The 19,032-nt window shown below is 36.9% G+C and overlaps 1 protein-coding gene across 1 annotated transcript in view; it reads right to left on the bottom strand.

Annotated features, from left to right (window-relative positions):
- eys (EGF-like photoreceptor maintenance factor) overlaps positions 1-19,032 on the bottom strand; it is a 186,218-nt gene that overhangs the window by 81,000 nt on the left and 86,186 nt on the right. The window contains exons 25-32 of the mRNA XM_087803281.1: positions 18,028-18,199; positions 17,555-17,633; positions 16,144-16,343; positions 11,614-11,738; positions 11,002-11,126; positions 8,443-8,656; positions 1,147-1,343; positions 991-1,082 (exon numbers count right to left, since the gene is read on the bottom strand). Of these exons, the coding sequence (XP_087659407.1) occupies positions 991-1,082; positions 1,147-1,343; positions 8,443-8,656; positions 11,002-11,126; positions 11,614-11,738; positions 16,144-16,343; positions 17,555-17,633; positions 18,028-18,199 (1,204 nt within the window). The remainder of the gene's footprint in view (positions 1-990; positions 1,083-1,146; positions 1,344-8,442; positions 8,657-11,001; positions 11,127-11,613; positions 11,739-16,143; positions 16,344-17,554; positions 17,634-18,027; positions 18,200-19,032) is intronic.

Genomic DNA, 19,032 nt, shown 5'->3' with positions numbered 1-19,032 from the left:
AATGGTCTGTCACTTTGATTTGTCCAACGAATGTTGATTAAAAAATAAATTGCACGGTCAAAGTACGATCAATGAGATACGCCAGATAGACGACAAATGTTTCACCCTCTGTGTTATTATTTGACTAATGGAAATGTAATTGCAAACATCAGCCTCGTAAAGAGAATAAATGCTGACAAAAGTCTCTGAATTTCCTCTTTGACTCCACAGATGAGTGGCTATGAACGAGAGCAACAATATTCATCTCGACTCATAAATAATGAACTTTATGTCTTCTTGCTAAACCACAAGACCCCTCATGTCGGGATGTGTGACGGGCGGAGAGCTTGGGCTTGGGAACCATTTTACTAAAGAGGCTGCAGCCTCTCCTTAAATCATTTACACATTGATTTTCTGTTGTCTTGCTTATGAATCTTTTTGTAAGGAAAAGTGCAAATGAAGACTTTGAAACGGCCAATGAAAACATGACCATTGATCTCTAAAGTATTTTAATTACCACGATCTAATATCAATTATTATTTATTTAAAAACATCACAATTAAAAAGTCCAATGACTCAGTCATGAATAACCACATTAGTTAAATCTCAATAAAGATGCAGGAAAGAGGCTTTAATGAGATGTTAGGGATCAAGTCCTGGTGGTTTTGAATGGCCAGTATTTATTAACCTGGCAGTTAATTATTACTTGTCAATCTGCTTTTCTATCCCCGTTGTGTCGCTGCTGGAGAACATTGATTGTTGTAGTTGCAGTGATGATGGCGGAGAATATATTAATGGTTTGATGACGTCAAGGTTCCCATGTCAAGGCCATAAATATAATCTTGTTATGTCTAATAAGGCTTTAATAAAGCATTATGAGTATTTATGTCGTAAATTCTACCAAGTACTTTTTTTTTTTTTACATGTTAACAAATGCTTCAATTAGTTAATATGGAACATTTCTATATAAGCATTTCATTTATTTAATAAGGATGATAAAAAGTACCATACCTAATAAACACAGTGTGAACTTTGCCATCATCCACACGAACTGAAGTCTGAATCTCTGCGACGTCATCCTCCTTGTTGCAACAAAATGTGTACTGAAAGAGAAGGTTTTTCGCTTTCATACGACGTGAAGTCACAGTCAACCGATTTGGATCTCACCCGCAGAACCCCGTCCAAGATGAAGAGCTTTATGAAAAAGAAGCCGTGGTTGGCGGCTGTCCCTTGGTCCACATAGATCAATGTTCCGTCTGCTGTGAGTGTTTGAAAACTCACAGTGATGTTGTTGAGAGCGGTGAGCACCGCAGTGCCTTCAAATTCCAGGTATGAATCCCCAAAGTAGTGCACATAGCTGGAATCTAAGAAAGTAGACACAGGGCACTTATATAACAGCACTGAACATTATATAAATAATTTCTTTTACATTCCTGTAATACTCCAATTTCTCATGTTGACCTGTAAAAAAAATAAAAAATATATTTTGGATATAACATTGACTTCTAATAGTTTTATACTGTCCAGTTAAGTTTTTTTCTAAGCTAATTTGTTAGAAACCGAACCCTTGTTGGGTTCAGTTCTGGTTTCACTTCAATCTTCTGGTATATGTTTACTGAAAAAAATACATTAAACAAAGATTGTAATTTCTAGGTCATTCTACGAAATAGCAGCCTTTTGAGTCCATTTAATGAGCCTGGAAGTGTGAAAATGTGTCAAAATGTATTTAAAAAGAGCAAAAATCTTAAAGAAAATGGTGTATTAGATAATGCATCTGCTTATCATTGTGAGTTTATATCCTACCTTTTGTACTGTAAACTAAAAAGTAATATTAAAAATGTTTCTTTAAAATGTATTCACACTAAGTTTTTAATTAAAATCCAATTAAAGTTTCTACCTTAAAACATTTATAATAAGGTCTATCCTGCAGTGTTACCAAACAATACTGTTCTGATTAAAGACACTTTTAATTTCAAGTGAAATGAGCAGGTAATTCATTTTTTTTTTTTTCAGTTTCTCTGTAGTTATTTAGCACATCTAAAGCTTAACCTTGCAACTTTGAATCACATAAAAGACAAGGAAATTAATACATTTTTCCATCAGTTTTGTAAAGTGAAGGTTTTTTAAAAATCTAATGTAGAAATCTTGACATATAAATAGTATTATTAAATCAAAAGTTTCTTTCAATCAACCAAAAGATGAGATTTTAAAAAACAAATTATCTCTGACAAGGATGTGTGATCGTTTCTGTCTGCAAGCAAAATAAATCCAAAATTGAATAACGGGATTTCAGGGAAAGAATTATACGAAATACCAATAAGTGGCACAAATGATAAGAGTTTTCTTGTGTTGTAAATTCTCTCTGGATACATGAATCACCTGTAAATACATAATAATTTGAAGTTAAGATGGAACTCTAGCACAAGCTATCTTTCTTGCTTGTGTTTACTAGTGCTAAAGCCTCATGATACAACTGTGAGGTCAACATACTGTATCATGATTGTGTCTACACTACACAGTTGTATCACGATACAATGTCTTGATCTTGAAAGGCCACTAGATGGCTCTCTTTTTAACCCACTAATTCAATAAAACTTGGCATAATTTTCAAACTAAGAGTGCCATCTAGTGGTTTTTAAAATGACGATACTGTGACATGATAAACGTCTTCACTACAAAGATGTATCATGAGGCCTCATCAACCCATCACTAGTATTGAGTGTGATGTGTGAGTGAGTTACAGAACATGGCAACAACCTGGTGAGCTATTTATTAAGCACATATAGGTAAAAATCGAATCACAGTATGGGCTTATATGATTGCCGTGGCAGAGTGATTCTTGGAAGTGTCTTTTATAACCTTTGAAAAATATATATTATTGCGGTTCGAGTATCAGGAAATCTGTCTTACGGACTTGACCATCTGGTCCGCCTGAAGCCTTTGTATTCTAGGTCGTGGTGCATTTGATTGATGGGTCCTCGGGGCATTCAGAGTTGGTCTTAAAATTCCTTTTGTTTTTCGACCAACAACCAGAGAAAAGGCGATACACGGACAAAAATATAAAAGTATGCCTAACAGCTAAGTAACAATGCAGTGCTTTTCCCCACTCCTGACAATGGGGTTTGCCAAGGCTGATGATGGAAAATTACCCCTCAGAGACAAAGCTATTCATTAATTTTAAAACCTTGTTTAGTCTGATGTAGACTTTGATGCAGTCTGAGGCTGTTGCCAGGAGGCAGTAACATGCCTCATTAGCAGTTAGCTTCTCTCGCGCCTTCAAAGGTTTCCTGTTTTTTAGCGCCGACTTACAGTCTCAGCCTATTTTATCTTAAGCGCATTTACATTAGCCGGTCGGTCAGAATCTCCAATGTAAATGTGCAAAATTCAAAACTGCTGAGAAGAATGTTTCATGATGAGCTCTATGCAGAGTATGTATTCTACACATGGATTGATGAATTCAATTTATATTCATCATGAAGATAATGATGAGGAGTTGCTGAGGATCATTGTTTCACTCAAGGACATCCGGCCCACGGAACAGAAATGAAAAACAGGAAAGGGAATATTTCAAGATCGACTGCAGATATTTTATTAAAAGATGATGTTTATACGTGTCACATTGATGTTGCCATGACCATTGGAAGTCCGGAAGCTGATTCAGCCATTCAAGGCCATGTCAAAGTTTAAATGGTCCATCAATCTGTTAGGTATGTTGATTGACATTTATCAACGATTACATGTACATCTTCTTTTTCATTATTGATGCTCTGTTTTGACATACATTCTCTTCTGAATCTGATTACATCTGGGTCAATCATCTGTTAGTGCCCGACTCTAGTGGTCTCTAACCTTCCTGAACCCCTCGATAAATAAAAAAAATAGTTATACAAAACATTGTAAATAATTGGTAAAATTGCCTATTTGTATTGCAGATTTACTTTTTTTTTTGTTTTTATCTTATTCATTATTATTTCTTGCATTTAGACAAAATGACACTTTGGGCAAATGAGGACAGAACATTGAGCTGCTAGCTAAAGCTCTTTGGGCGCTGCCAAAAATAAATGAATGAATAAATAATGCTGACAAAGAACATTAACTGCTTGCCAAAATCATATCTTGTTTATTCATGACTTTGGTGTCACACCCCACTAACCGTTCTTTTATATAGCCCAGTCCACTGTATAAAACACGACTTTTAACTAATTATGATATTGGATGTTACTTTTAGTGAAGTGCAGTAAAATTTTGTGTTGGGAACTACACAAATTTGCAAAGTTTTCAAATAAAAATATGTAACTTTCTAGCTTTAAAGTAAAATAAGCAATATCAGGGTAAGTGACTAGTCGTATAAATCTTTTAAAGCCAAGGTAATTATAGCCTTCCTTAATACACGTCCATAAAATAGGTGAAATAATTGATCTGAGTCACATTTAATGTAACTTGTGAAAAAGGAGAACCACGTTGAAGTGACAAGCGAAAGCCTCAGCACCAGATCCGCGGAAAAAAAGAAAGATGTATTTCAAGAAATGTGGGCGTCAGATCAATGAATACGAGGACGGACGTTGGCTGACGACATTTAATTGATTGAGACTTTATGTCACATTTATTAAAAGAAAAAAAAAATCCAGGATGTAAGCCATGTTCCCTCTCTGATTTATTGGGTAAAGTAATAGACTGACTGATTGAACTTGTCACAGGACAGAGATAAAATACTGCTGAGCACCATTCTTAGACCTTCGCAATTCCACAGCCACGTAGGAAGGCAAAAGGTCATTCCTCATCCACGGATCCTCCCCCTTAAAATGTCTCTCCTAGAGATATGAGATTAGCATAAATGTGTCACAAAGTTATGTTTTGGTTCTAGTGTTGTTTTATTTTTTTTATTTAATGCAGATTGTACTGTATATAATTACTGTGTAGGGGTTTAAAGAAGTATTAGTATGACACTTATTCTGTGTTTCCTGACAGGCATTGAGGATTGACGTTGTTAGCTTTTTGAAGTAGTGTCAGTTCACCAATTTTAAAAATTAACTAGTTCCGTTCATAATTCAAAAATGTCAAAAGTTAATCGCTCCAAGGATAAACTAGAATAATAGGTCGCCACAAGCTATCTTTTTCAAAATGATTGCCACAGCACAGCCCATATATTAACACCGGAAGCAATTATTTCATATTTTTTAACTTTAACTATATGCGTCCGATTTAATTGTCATATCAGAAACAATTCAACATGTCTTGCCAGTATTGTAAAAAAAAAACAAGAGTTGCATGTGGAATAAATTAAAAAATACAAGACAATAGAATAAGAATGAATGAATAACACATGCAATGAAATAAGTGACTTTTACATTTAAGTGGGCGTATAAAAGTTAAAAACTAAAGTGTTCATGATCTGGACATTTCTGACAACATTTCTGTCCATTTAGTCCACATAAGCAGTGGGTCCGAATTTTTAAATTTTTTAATTTGGCGAGTAAGTCATAACCGAAATGTACGTTTTTTTCATCATTGTCAACTTGCTATGAAACTTTTTTAAATTATAATAGTATGAAGTATGAATGATACATTGTCAAGTATTGTTAACTTCATGCTGCTGTAGGCTTTTCATGCTGTTCTAGAGGAAAGCGCTTGAGCAAACAGAGTGTGTGATGTTCAGAGACAACAAAAAGAAGCATCAACTAAAATACACTGTTTAAGTGTTGCTGGAATTGAGTTTGGGTTGTAAGTGACCATCGTTTTTACCAACTCAGGCACAAGAAGACCAATATGATTTTTATTTTCTTTTGTGAAAAGATACATTTCTAACAGATTTTTTTTTTAAATTTAAAATTATATGATCAGAAAAATACTATCAATATGCTTATACAGAATTAATCACGATGAATTAATTCTCTTATAATTGGACTTTCCTATAAGAGTATATACGATGTCTCTCTACGATCTAGAAAAATCGTATTCACGTATAGAGAATGTTAGTGATGGGTTGATGAGGCATCATGATACAGCTGTGTAAGAAGACACTGTATCATGATACACTATCAATTTTTAGAGAGTGCAATCTAGTGTTTTTTTTTTTAAATAAACATTCAGTATCATGATACACTGTCTTTACTACACAGGTGTATCATGATGCTTCATCAACCCATTACGTGAGAATAGTGGATTAAGCCATCCTTATTGTAGGACAATTTCAAAATAAAATAAAAATGAAAAATCTAAAATAAAAAAATTGCTGTGCAGAGGAGGTAGTGATATTGGGACACAGTCCAGAGAGCAGCGACCTCAGATGTGTGAAGCGGCACAGTGGAGTGTGAAATGGACTTGGGCCTTTTAGGCCTTGGACCCCAAATGTGAAAGTGGTTTTAAGCGCCTCACCAAAATGTATAAAGAAGGTACCCCCCTGGAAATTGGTTATTTCACAGGGCATAAAAAATTGATTGACAGATAGAGGAAAAACCCCTGGTTAAGCAAAATTGAGTCATTCTTATCAGCTTTGGATTTGCTTGAGAAGAACATTTTTGATGTCCTCCTTGCTCACCGCTTACCTATCAAGTAGACTTTCAAAGTGCATGTGTCATTTTATGTCCGCCACTCTCTGTGCCAAGATAACAGCTTGACCCTGCGCTTGGTGAGAAAGGAAAAGTCAACCAAACCTGGTGGCTGCCTATTAAGCAGCTGTAATCGTTCGCCACAGCTGCTGAATCCCTAAATAGATACAATCAACTTTCACCCCCTCTAACTTGTGGGCAGTGATGTGAACAAGAGCGGACCTTTGCTGGAGAGCCTTTTTCTATCGTAAATATTTGTATTAAAATAGCGTTAAAAAACGAAAAAACGAATTGCAACTCAACACTCCCATATATAAGATTAAATTATTAACTGGCTTGGTGGATTTCAAAGGTTCTAGTGTTTCAAAAATACCAGTTTAGATTCATTTCAAACAGGACCGATGGCAACACATGCTTTTAAAAACAAACTGACCTACTTATAGACTCTAACGTTTCTCATTTTAAAATGAATTCTCTGTGATTAAACAAGAAGAAATATGTCTTTTTAGGTGTCATGGTTGGGAGATTTGACCGCGTGTGGTTTGTGCATTTGACTCTCTCTGGCCAGTGGCTCAGGTGCTTTGCCGAGAAGTCCATTATGTGCGGGCCCAGAGTGATTTTCAGAGTGTCGCAGCGAATTGGTTCAAGCATGTCTGTGTTCAATCGGGTCTGTTTTACACCTCTATGAACAGTTTCAAAGGTAGATAGACCTCATCTGTCAACATGAAAAAACCCCTCCGAATTCTCCTTCACTCAGAAACCAGAGGATTCGTAATAACCACGTCTAACACAAAGCAATCTCTGTTTTTCCTGAGAGTCATATAAATTGTCATCATTTTTAAGAAAGCTCTTGATGCAGTAATCGTGGGGTTTTTTTGGCCCGGCTGGTGCCCCCCTTTTCTCTTGACCTGCTTGACTGGCCCTCCCTCCTACAACCCTCACTGAAAAGTCAGTAATATACAAGTTAACGTTTAAGATATTTGTGGAGCAATCTGGCAATTTATGACGTTCAGATCAGACACAAACACATACCCTCATTATTTCATATACAATAGATTTCACTGATACACGATGTTCTAAACCATCTTCACGCTTAAAACCCTTCTCTCCTCTATTTTAACCCTTGTGTTATCTCAAGGTCAAGGTGACCTGAAAACAAATTAATTTGTGGTATCCCTTGTGTTGCCTCTGAGTAAAGGTGAACGATCTCCACCACTGCATATGTATTTATTGAAGCCAGGGAGGTTGTTCACCTTGATCCAGGGATACCTCAAACACATTTGTTTTTGGGCCTCTGAGTCACCTCCAACCCTAGATAACACAACGCTTAATATAGAAGCTCTTAATTATATCAATATTATATATTTTGAAATAATAAAAGTACTAAAATAATAATTCAACCATTAAAAACCAAAGTGAATATTACTTTTTAACATTAAGTTAGGTTTAAATGTATATAATTGTTTAGTTTTTTGGGGATTTGTGGTTTTATTCCCTTTAAATGCTTGAAAAATAATTTGTTTGAAGTCAGTTGTTTCCACCAGCATCTGAGAGATAAGATTAGAAGCAACATATGAGCATATAAGGGCAAGCTTAGTAAATATATAATGATATTTTCTTGCTGCACATCAACACAGTGCTTTGGCACCATTGACAGCCACCGTTGCCCAAAACTTGTGGTAATTGGTTACAGTACGAGAACATTTTCAACTCAGCCTCGACATGAGGATGGAATTAAAAAGCGAGTCGACAGAGTCGAGTCATTACAGTATTAAAAACATGTCTATTTTCAACGTGATTGTCACTTGTTTCTCAATTAGTTCAAAGAACTTCGGATGTGCTGTAATGTCACATTAATTCATTGCGCCATCAACGTCCCTGAAACGAACGACTTCACAGTCTGTCTGGCGTGTACCTGTGGATCGCTCAGCTGTTTGTGCCGTGCTGAGTGTTGGCTCAGACGCAGCATGCGTCGAGCTGTGAGTGATGTTCTTGGCTCCCATCACCAAGGGAACCAGGTTTGAAGCAGGAGGAATGCAGGTAACCTTGTTGATGCCATCCACGCAGGTATATGCTTCTGGACACGGATTCAAGAGGCAATCATCGTAGTTGTGCTCACAATTCCTCCCCTGTGTATAAGACACAAATTAGTCACGCCGCAATGAACCATTTCATGATACATGCACATCACTAGCAATCCTTCCCGCTTGATCAAGGGTGACAAATACAAGTACTCCTTGAAGAACAAACACCTTCATACTCTCCATCTAATTCTTGCTTCTCTGCCATATGTGCATTTTTCCTAAGATTTTCTTGAAACCTAACATTTTGTTTCAAGAAAGGTGTTTATTGATTTTCAACATACATCAATCAAAACAGTTGAACAGCGTCTGGAGCTGGTGAGATAGATACACAGAGAAAAAAACAAAATCAGAAAGGAGAACATGTCCATTAGAAAAAGGGCAATGTATATATAATGCAAACATAAACATTATAGTATATAATTATGAGACAAATAGAGTAAAACACAACAACAAAAATCTGGTCAAACTCTCAATCAAAACAGGCATTAAAGATGAACAAAAATTAAACTAAAACACATTTTTAAAAGTTCTTATTGTGGGACCGTAAAGTGCATTTTTCTCACATAGGCCAGGAAAAGGTCCTCACATCCTTTTAAATGAAGTGCTGGACCCTCTTAAAGTGTACCATATTTTTGGTGATTTCAAGTTACTGAGCATCTCATTCAACCGTGACTCAACTCAACTTTATTTCTAAAGCAATTTAAAAACAACAGCAGTTGAGACAAAGTGCTTTACAAGAACATAAAAAATATCATTAAAATAAGGACAGTTAAAACACAGGTACCGAGTCTCATACCATGTTGAAATCCAAGGAATAATTTAATTTCCATTAAATTCCTGAAAGCTTTTACATTTTTTTTTTGAGTTTGGTAAGAAGCAGAACAAAAAAATACCAAATAAAGCGGTCCGATATCGCTCCTTCTCACCTCTGGCAGTGTCCTGGGGATCTACTCCCAATAACTGGTTGGAGATGCACATGGCCATAACACGTATATATGACTTGCTGTTTCATTATGGCACCTCTCACAAACTGCATCAACTTGGTAATATATTTTTGAGAGTTTCAGTCTAGTCATGTGTGAGCAGTGAACAATCATGCATCAGATCAGTCCGATCTGTCTGGCACTAAAACTTCATAATTCTGTCCCATTGATTCCGTCCAGAGATGTTGAAGTTAGATTTTGGATTCTATTATAATTATGTGTAATTAAGCTCTTCATCACTGGGGTTTGCAAGAGAAAGATAGCTAAGGGAGGTTTAGAAATGAATAATGTGTTTTATGGACAAAAGTACAGATTTGTAAATATCTGAAAAAAGTGTTGTCTAGGAAGAGAGCATGATTCTTTTTTCAAAGTTTGCAAATTCCAAATTCTAATTATAAAATACTGACCTAAGTGTATTGAGTGTTTTATCAAATGTTCTTGACCACAGGTATAGACATGTTAATCATGTTTTCGGACAATCAATGACTCACGATGGACTATAACATCCGAGTGAAAATTACATTCCATAAGAAGGTTCTTTATTAAACTCTCCTTGCAAGTAAAATTGTTGCGACTTAATCCAATTCTGATCTCTGATGCCTCTTTCTTTGTCTAAGTTAACAGCTTTAAGGCAGATTCCCAACCTGATAGTCCTTTAAAAGGTCTTGAAATGTTTTAATTCCACATCTAGACTAGGTCAAGAATGCGTCATCCACTAATGAGGAGCGTAAAAAAAACCTGACATTTTCATGGGTGACTGTATAAAGATGAGCATTACTCTACTACATCACTCTTTCTTTTTGTGTCTATTTCACAGGCTGTATAAAATGACCTAGGATGCCATATTTGGCCCAGGGGCATGCTTTCATTACTGTGACTTATTCCTCTTCAATTCCTATTTCCATCTGCCTCACACTGATTCATGGTTTGACTTATAATTCTGACCTTCCAATCTTTTCGATTCATCCCCTGGAATCGGTCAATCCTTGCTTGTATTTATTCTGTCCATCTTTGTTTCATCCACAAATCTTTTTTCCACCCGTCACCTATTCATCTCTAAATCCGTATAAAGGTTTCCCTAGTTATCGGACAGTTTATTCTACCAATCAATCCATCAACTGGAAACACTTAAAACAGACTCAGACCTTGTGACAAATGTAGTCACCTTGTTATTCTTTGGGACCCCGGAGTACCAGGGGGAAACTCTAGCACGGGATGGGGAGGGTGGGTATAATTGTCACAAACAAATGTTTTTATTGCCACATCATATAGTTTGTATATTTAAAAACAAAAGTATATTTAAAACACTTTATTCAGCTGAAAAATAGTGCAGGAGTTGCCAGAGGTTATAGGTTGAAGTAAAAAAAGAAGAGAAGCAGGAAGAACAAAATAGGTGTGCAGCCTCACCACAAATCCAGGACGACAGAAACAGGTGTAGCCATAGCCCGCATCGTTCTGAATGCATATCCCCTGGTTGCAGGGCTGTGGAAGGCACTCATTAATGTCATCCTCACAGTGAAGGCCTGTCCAACCTGCCAGGAACAAAAGCCCACAGAGTGCAGTGGTGAGCCCAGGCTCTCCCACTTCCACTCTCTGAAGTGAATATCAATCAGATTCGCCTACATTGATTTGGCTCTTTTTGGGTTCACATGCACATGCACAGACAAGAAAAGGCTTTCACTAAAGTGCCAGGCCCACATACATTTTAATGAGCCAAGGCAGTCGTCTTTTCATGACACTTTTTTTTTTCTACTACTGTATGGCTACAAATGTTTCCCAGGAGAGCTGTGTATGAGTTTTGAATGGCTCTTAAGCAAATATGCACAGCATGTTTTATGTTAACCTCACGTGACACTGCATATGGTCCTTTCAGTCATTATTTGCTCCTTGGAAGATGCTTTACATACGGCTACAGTACTCGATCATATCTGGGCCACGGTTAAAAAATAATGTTTATTCATAAGAAGCCATGTTACAAGAGGTGTTCAAGAAGAAGGTAGAAAGAGTAGTCAGACTCACCTGACCTACAGAGGCAGACATAGCTATCTATAAGATCCTGGCAAAAGGCGCCATTGTGGCACGGAGACGAGCAACATTCGTTTACATCCACTTCACAGAAATCCCCAGTAAAACCTGGAGGACACCTGAAGAAAGAAGGAATTACAGAAATGACTTACATGACATATGAAACATTTCCTGAGACTTGTTTGCTTTCTATAGTAAGGGATGCTAATTGGATTTGTGCATGAGCAAGACTATGTTCCATTACCCTTAGAAATGTGAAAAATCTATACAGCGCCATAGAAATTGTTACGGGAAACTATTAACTTTTCGAAAGTATCACAAATAAAGCACCATAAAAACCAATAGTACATGAAACATGTCTAGTAGCATAAACAACTTGCTCAATGAACAAGTTTAAATGTGTAGATAGAAGACTTTGCTTGTATCTATTTCTCTCATATTTGTCAGTAACAACACAATTCCGAGCCTACAGATTCATTTGTAAATGCTTTTAATTTAGGAAAATGTATTAACAGGGCTGAATATCGAACTGCTGGTCCTTTTTGGCACTCGCCGAGTATGGGAACAAGTTACAGTAATCACAACATGATCATTTGATACTGTACACCGGAGATTATTTGTTATTTATGTTTCTCTGTAAGACAACAGTTTGAAGTGGAAATTTAACAAAGGCGAACATTTAAAAATAAAGATTAGTTCTATGTGTAATGTCATTTTATGTTAGAACTGATCTTAGACAATCTTAAGCGCACCAGATTATAAGGCGCACCTTCAATGAATGGCCTATTTTAGAACTGTTTTCATAAAATGGGCACACCGGATTATAAGGCTCATAGAATAAAAAACAGTCAAAAGTTTGACTGGGGTTGCGTTATGCATCCACTAGATAAGCTGTGCTAAAGGGAATTTCAACAAAACAGTCAGATAAAGTCAAACTTTATCAAGCGTTCTAAAAACTCTGTTCACTCCCATGGAAACGATGTTCAAATTATGTTTAAAAGGCTTCAAGCATCAGCGTGTGAGACTGGTGTTGTGAGCAGACAAATGTTGAGTGCGCAGCAATGAAGTTGAGCACGTATGATAGCTAGAGCGCGCGTGTATGACATGTTGAACGTACCTGTATGACTGGTTGAGCACGCATCAGAGTTATTTTGAGTGTACAATAACCAAGACACACTCGCTCAATCCAGTGGCAGTAATATCAATCCATAGCCGTCCGCCATGATGTGACGTGCGTCTTAAATCCCACCCTGTGATGACGCAACGACGTAATCCCACCCACGGCGTGTCGAGTCAGTCGGCGCAGAGTCATGAAAGTGTTTGTGAACAAGTCACCCACCAGGTAATGTTCATATATAAGGCGCTCCGACCTAACTGCCTGAAAGTGTAGTACTTAGGGCTCTCTGCTTTAGGAATGAGCAATTGTTGCTAATTGTGAAATACTAATTTCTGAAAATTAAATGTTTTATTTCATATTTGGTAGCTGTTGTGTTCCACTGTGTTTGTCATAGTAAAGTTAACTAATACATAATCATATAATTCAATTAATTAGCTCAAAATCTGCTGCAACAATACGACATTCTTCTCCACATTAATGTACTACATAAATTATGCACACACTTCAAACTGCAGCCAGACAAACAGAGACACTTTACTATGCAAATATGATGTGCCACAAGAGCATCAACGTTTAGAGAGTCGCAGTTTTTCAGGATGCATTAAACCGCAACACTGGGTATAATAGCACATCCAAAACCAGATCACACGATTAATTGCGTGAGACGTTCATAGGAGCTATCCCGTCACTTCTGCCCATTTTAATGTCATACATCTTGTAGTTTGAAGTACTCCATTGATGATGAGAGAGCGTGTCTCCAATTAAAAAGTAATGATTCACCAAGAGGAAAAGTGAAGGACTTCAACCGGACATGACCTCGATGATCACCCTGCTTGTGAGTCTGCATGTACGTTTAATTAGAAACAAGCGCAATTTTAGGGAGATAAACAGAGAAAAGCAAAGTTCTAATGAACGTCTCAAACAGGGATTGAATACTCCTCCTGAGAACCAAATAAGTGTAGAAAGGACGTAATGTGTTTTATAAATGTGGCATCGCATAGCAGTGCCAAATGGTTATTTACCATTATATGCCCCCTTATATCCCTATATGTTTGCTATTTATCTCTTTTACTATTGACTTATATTTGAGTCTACAAAAGGGCCACACCACTAAAGGTATTTCCCCAACCTTTCAAGATATACAAAGGAAAAATAATGCTGAAAAAGCTGTAATAGCTTTGACCTTTAAGATGCCTCTGTGAAACTGCAAATGTTATCAGTAACATTTTGCTAATGAATAAAGATAAAGGAAGGAACTGGATGCAAACAAAATAGCAGCATTTCGTTTCTAAAGCTTTTTTGCCTCAACACTATAAAGCAGGCAATTTATTTCCATGTAAGTGGCTTCTGCTAACGAATGTGATTCAAAGCCTACTGAAAGAAACCAACATTTAAAATAGATTCAAAGTCTGTACAACATGCTGTGTTGACACAAGCTGTCGACATGGAGATTGATTTAAACCTGGTGAGACATGCATGTATGGAAAAACAAATCCAATGCCTTTCTTTTTCTTATCCAAGTTTGGGTCATGAGGTAAAGAGGTCCAGATTTTCTTTCTTTTTTTCCCCCAGAAACCTTTCATCGCTCTTCTGGGGGTCAATCAAAACTTCAGCAAAGTCACTCAGGGATAAAATCCCAGGGACTTCCTGGGAGTTGATCGTCCCTCGAGCGCCTCACTAGGGAGATTTCTGGCATCTTCAGATATACTATTGCGGGGAGAAGCAATTCTACTTTGAGTTAGCAACAGATGGCTGAGCTTCTCAACCTGTCCAACCTATTTGAATCAAGTCATGTATCGATGTTTGTGCAAAGGCCATTTGAAACAGTGTGTCAGCCTTATAAAGCAGAGAGTACCATCTACTGGACTTTTAAAATGTAAATACTCTATAATGTTGTTTCATTTTTTGTTTGATTCGCATTTGCTTTGAGATGGGCTGTGTTGCGCTGCGTTGCATTAGTGTTACTGTTTGCGTTACTGTTTGTGTTACTGTTTGCGTTACTGTTTGCGTTACTGTTTGCGTTACTGTTTGCGTTACTGTTTGCGTTACTGTTTGTATAAGCGGTAACATTAGCATTAACGTTAACATTTGCGTTAGCGGTAACACCAGCGTTGATATTAGCATTAACGTTAACATTTGCATAAGCGGTAACATTAGCGTCGACATTAGCATTAACGTTAACATTTGCTTTAGCGGTAACATAAGTGTTAACATCTGCGTTAAAGTTAACATTCGCTTCGCGTTTGCTTTCGACTGGGCCGTGTTGTGCTGTGTTGCATTTTAGTCACTGTTTGTGCTACTGTATGCGTTACAGTTTGCATTATTTTTTAGCATAAGTGGTAACATTACCGTTAACATTAGCATTTGCTCTGCCTTTGCTTTGCCTGTACATCCATGCCTGTGCTGTGTCTCAAATCGCATACTACTCTTAGTATGCTAGAAGTTAGTATGCATCAGTTAGTTAACTAGTACGCAAATTCTCCACAGATAGTATGTCTCAAATCAAACACTGCTGCTACACACTAACCGGAGATCACATGACAGCTTCTTCTTCTACTTCTATTTAACGATGTTTCAACCAGCTGTTTGAACGCTATCGCCGACACCTGCTGGCAGCACGTTTTGCAACTTTGGAAAAAGAAATAAAGAAAAAATATGAGAATCTAAATAATCGCGAGATATTTAAGATGGTATCAGCACCGAAGACGTAACTTCCGTTTAAAACGTCACAACGAACTAAAAATACTAACTTTTAGTACGCTAGTATGCGATTTGAGACACAGCATTAGTCTACAGGCTAATTTGAATGTTTAATTGTTAGGTGCCATCATGAAAAGGTGTGACGTACATGCATTAGATAAATCTATCTCTAATTCCCACAATGAATCAAAGTAAAGAGTAATCCCAAAATCACGAATAATTTGAAATTGAAGCATTGATGACTATGGTCTCTTTTGTGCGTTACATGAATCTCTTGGAACATAAGGGAGCCGCCACTAAACACATTTTCACCATCATTACTTCTTGATCTTGTTTCTTTCGGTCTGTGCGTGTGTTGTAACATAGTTCAAATCTATTTTAAATTAATTTCACTTATTGTTCATGATAGTTTTTTGGGATAGAACACCACAGGTAAATCACAAAATTCTGATGAATCTACAAGAAAAGGACTTACAGCAATGAACCACATATATTATGTCACAGTAAAAAAGGATTAGAGTATGTCACATTTAATGTTTTGGGACAGGTTGAGTTAATGGATAATTGCTTAATCAATTGCCTCGGCTAGGCACCGTGTCAGTCAACTCTTCCATGCAGCCAGCACTTTAAAAGATGGATTGCTGAATCAGGTGATTTTTACCACAACTCTACAGAAGGGCACTCGGGCCAGTAGCAGTTCAACATACCTGCACGTGAACTTTGAACCTTTGCCATCGATGCAAGTCCCTCCATTGAAACATAGGGAGCCATTAATGGTCTGGTCTGCGCAGACGTCAATGTTGGTTTCACAGGTCTTACCAGTGTAACCATCCGGGCAGACACACACATATCGGTCGTTCAGGTCCACACACGAGCCTCCGTTTGAACAAGGATGTGAAACACAATCCTGAGAACATAAAATGTCAGGCTTCAAGACCAAAAATAGTTGTATTAAAATCCAACTATAACAAATGAGATAAAGATAAGTATTTCCTGATCATAATTAGACCATGGATGCAGGTCAACAATTATATAAAATCAACACAGATTTTCTTTTTCTTTTGCACAAATTTGTATCTAGTTTTATTGTCTTCAAGATGTCATTGTGCTTAGCCTTTCGATTTCAAACTTGCTGGATGCATTCAATTCAGCCAAAAAAAACACAAAAAATGGGCTTTGGCAATTTTATAATTTATCTTTGTTCCGTTTCTTTACAAGATGAAAGATCAAAAGTTCGCTTGGCCTTTCAACAGCATTGATTACTAGTAACTATTTTCACTTACGGAAGTTCCTTTTTGATCGTTTCATGACATAGTGATGCAATTATGTGCTTGTCAGCAATTTACATGAGAAAAAAAGGTAAGTATGTAAAGGTTATTTGTAAAGCGCCTTTCTAGACCAGGGTCACAAAGCGCTTTAACAATCAAAAACAATGCACAGTTAAAATATAAACTTTATAATGACCTTGTAATCCATGCGTGTGTGTCTTCTCGCCTGGACTATTGCAACAGTTTGTTTTCATGTCTTAAAAAGAAGGAGCTGTCTCCCCTGCAGTTTATTCAGAACTCTACAGCGAGAATTCTGACCTACTCTAGTAGAAGAACTCACATTTCTCCGATCCTTAAAACTCTTCACTGGCTTCCAGTTTCTTTCATGATCAAGTTTAAAATTCTGGTTCTTACTTTCAGAGCTATTCATGGTCAAGCTCCTCCTTACATCACTGATCTGATCCAGCCTTACACCCCAGCTCGGGCTCTGAGGTCTGTGGATCAGAATATACTGATGGTTCCTCGCACACGGTTCAGGACCAGAGGAGAGAAATCCTTCCAGGCTGTTGCTCCTAAGCTTTGGAACAATCTTCCTTTCTCTTTTTGCTACTGACTCCTTCAAGAAACATCTCAATACATTTTTATTTGTGCAGGCTTTTCCTTGATTTTCTGGAACTCCTGTGTTGTTCTTAGTATTATCTTCACCTTTAAGGTATATATTTTTATTGACTATTGTTTTGATTGTTTAAGCGTTTTGTGACCATGGTCTGTAAAAGCGCTTCATAAATACGAATTACTTTCTTAATACAAAAGAAAGGTAATAACGACAAACTTATTAAAAACAACTCACATCAATATTTGTTTCACATCTGCGGCCAGTCCATCCAGAAAAACAGAAACAAAGGTACGAGTTCACCCCATCACTACAGCTGAAAGAAGGTAAAACTATTAGACATAGTCCACAGAAAGATTCAAATACTTCCACTTTAAAATGTTTCTCATTAAAACTTAACTGACCCTGAAGTCCATCACAAACTTGTTGAATAGGTAGGAGTGAATGTTCAAATTCTACCACTTGAATACCTGATCAGTCGAGGAAGGCAAAAGTTGGACTGAAAAAATGCACCTTTTTAACACTATTCCCCAAACATATTTCTTGCACCAATAGACTGTAATTACAGGGAATGGGAGGCTAACACATTAATTTCAAACAGCAGCACTAAATGTCTTTCCTCACTTAGCCGTCCAGGAGGGTAATTAAGATTCATTCCTCCCCCTCAGCGCTAAAGTTAACTGTACTAAATGAGAGAAAATTGTCCTTACCTCCCATGAAGACAAGGCGCTGACGAGCATTCGTCAATGTTTGTCTCACAGTCGAGGCCAACAAAGCCGTCAGGACACAAGCAGTGGTATCGATTAGTTGCGTCGATACATCTCCCATTATTTTGGCATGGGCTTGAAATACATTCATCAACATTGACCTCACACCGAGCTCCTAGGAAATGAGAGATATTTTAGAAATAATTAACCACTGAACATCAGTTTTCAAACCTTGTTCCTGAATGAATGGACATTTTAAACATGAATTATTCTGACACCTTTAGGACCCTGCAGAACACCCAGACATGACATGGTGAAAAAAAGAAAACCCCAATTTGTTGCCACATCTTAAATCCTGTAATTTATATCTTACAATCTTGTCACTAGTCCAGATAACTCAATTGGTAGCAACACCTCACTGGACACCTAAGTAGCAGTTTCAATCCCTGCAATTTTCAAAGCAATGTTTAAGCATTTATTGTAGAATCCTTCTAAAAAATACATATATCTTTCTGAATTTTGAGGCATTATTTATATAGTTTTGCAGAAGCCATAAAAATATACATTATTTTGAGATGATTTTTAGGCATGTTTTATATTCTTCTACATTCCACACCAGAGGTTATTTTGAAGAATGTACTTTCTCAGTATTTGTTGGACTTAAAGTGAGATTTTAGATTGTATTAAGTTAAAAATCTGAAAATATATATAATGTTATAGTTAATAATATTGGTATACAATTATATGGATACATTATTTATACAGAAAATAATCAAGTAAAAATGACAATGCCGAGTGCAGGGATTGAACCTGAGACTTAGGGGTCCAGAGTTTTTTTCTTTTACTAGTAATGGGTTGATGAGGCCTCATGACACAGTTGCACGGTAAAGATATGTGTATCATGATACAGTGAATTCATTTTAAAGGGACAATAATTAAACTAATTAATAAATGGATTAGAGCCAAAGATTATAGTTGTTGTTTTTTTTTCTATTTCAAGTTTTGCAA

Source organism: Callionymus lyra, chromosome 11, assembly GCF_982586985.1.
Source record: "Callionymus lyra chromosome 11, fCalLyr1.hap1.1, whole genome shotgun sequence".
Lineage (NCBI taxonomy): Eukaryota > Metazoa > Chordata > Actinopteri > Syngnathiformes > Callionymidae > Callionymus > Callionymus lyra.
This window is presented reverse-complemented; position numbering and strand designations above follow the sequence as displayed.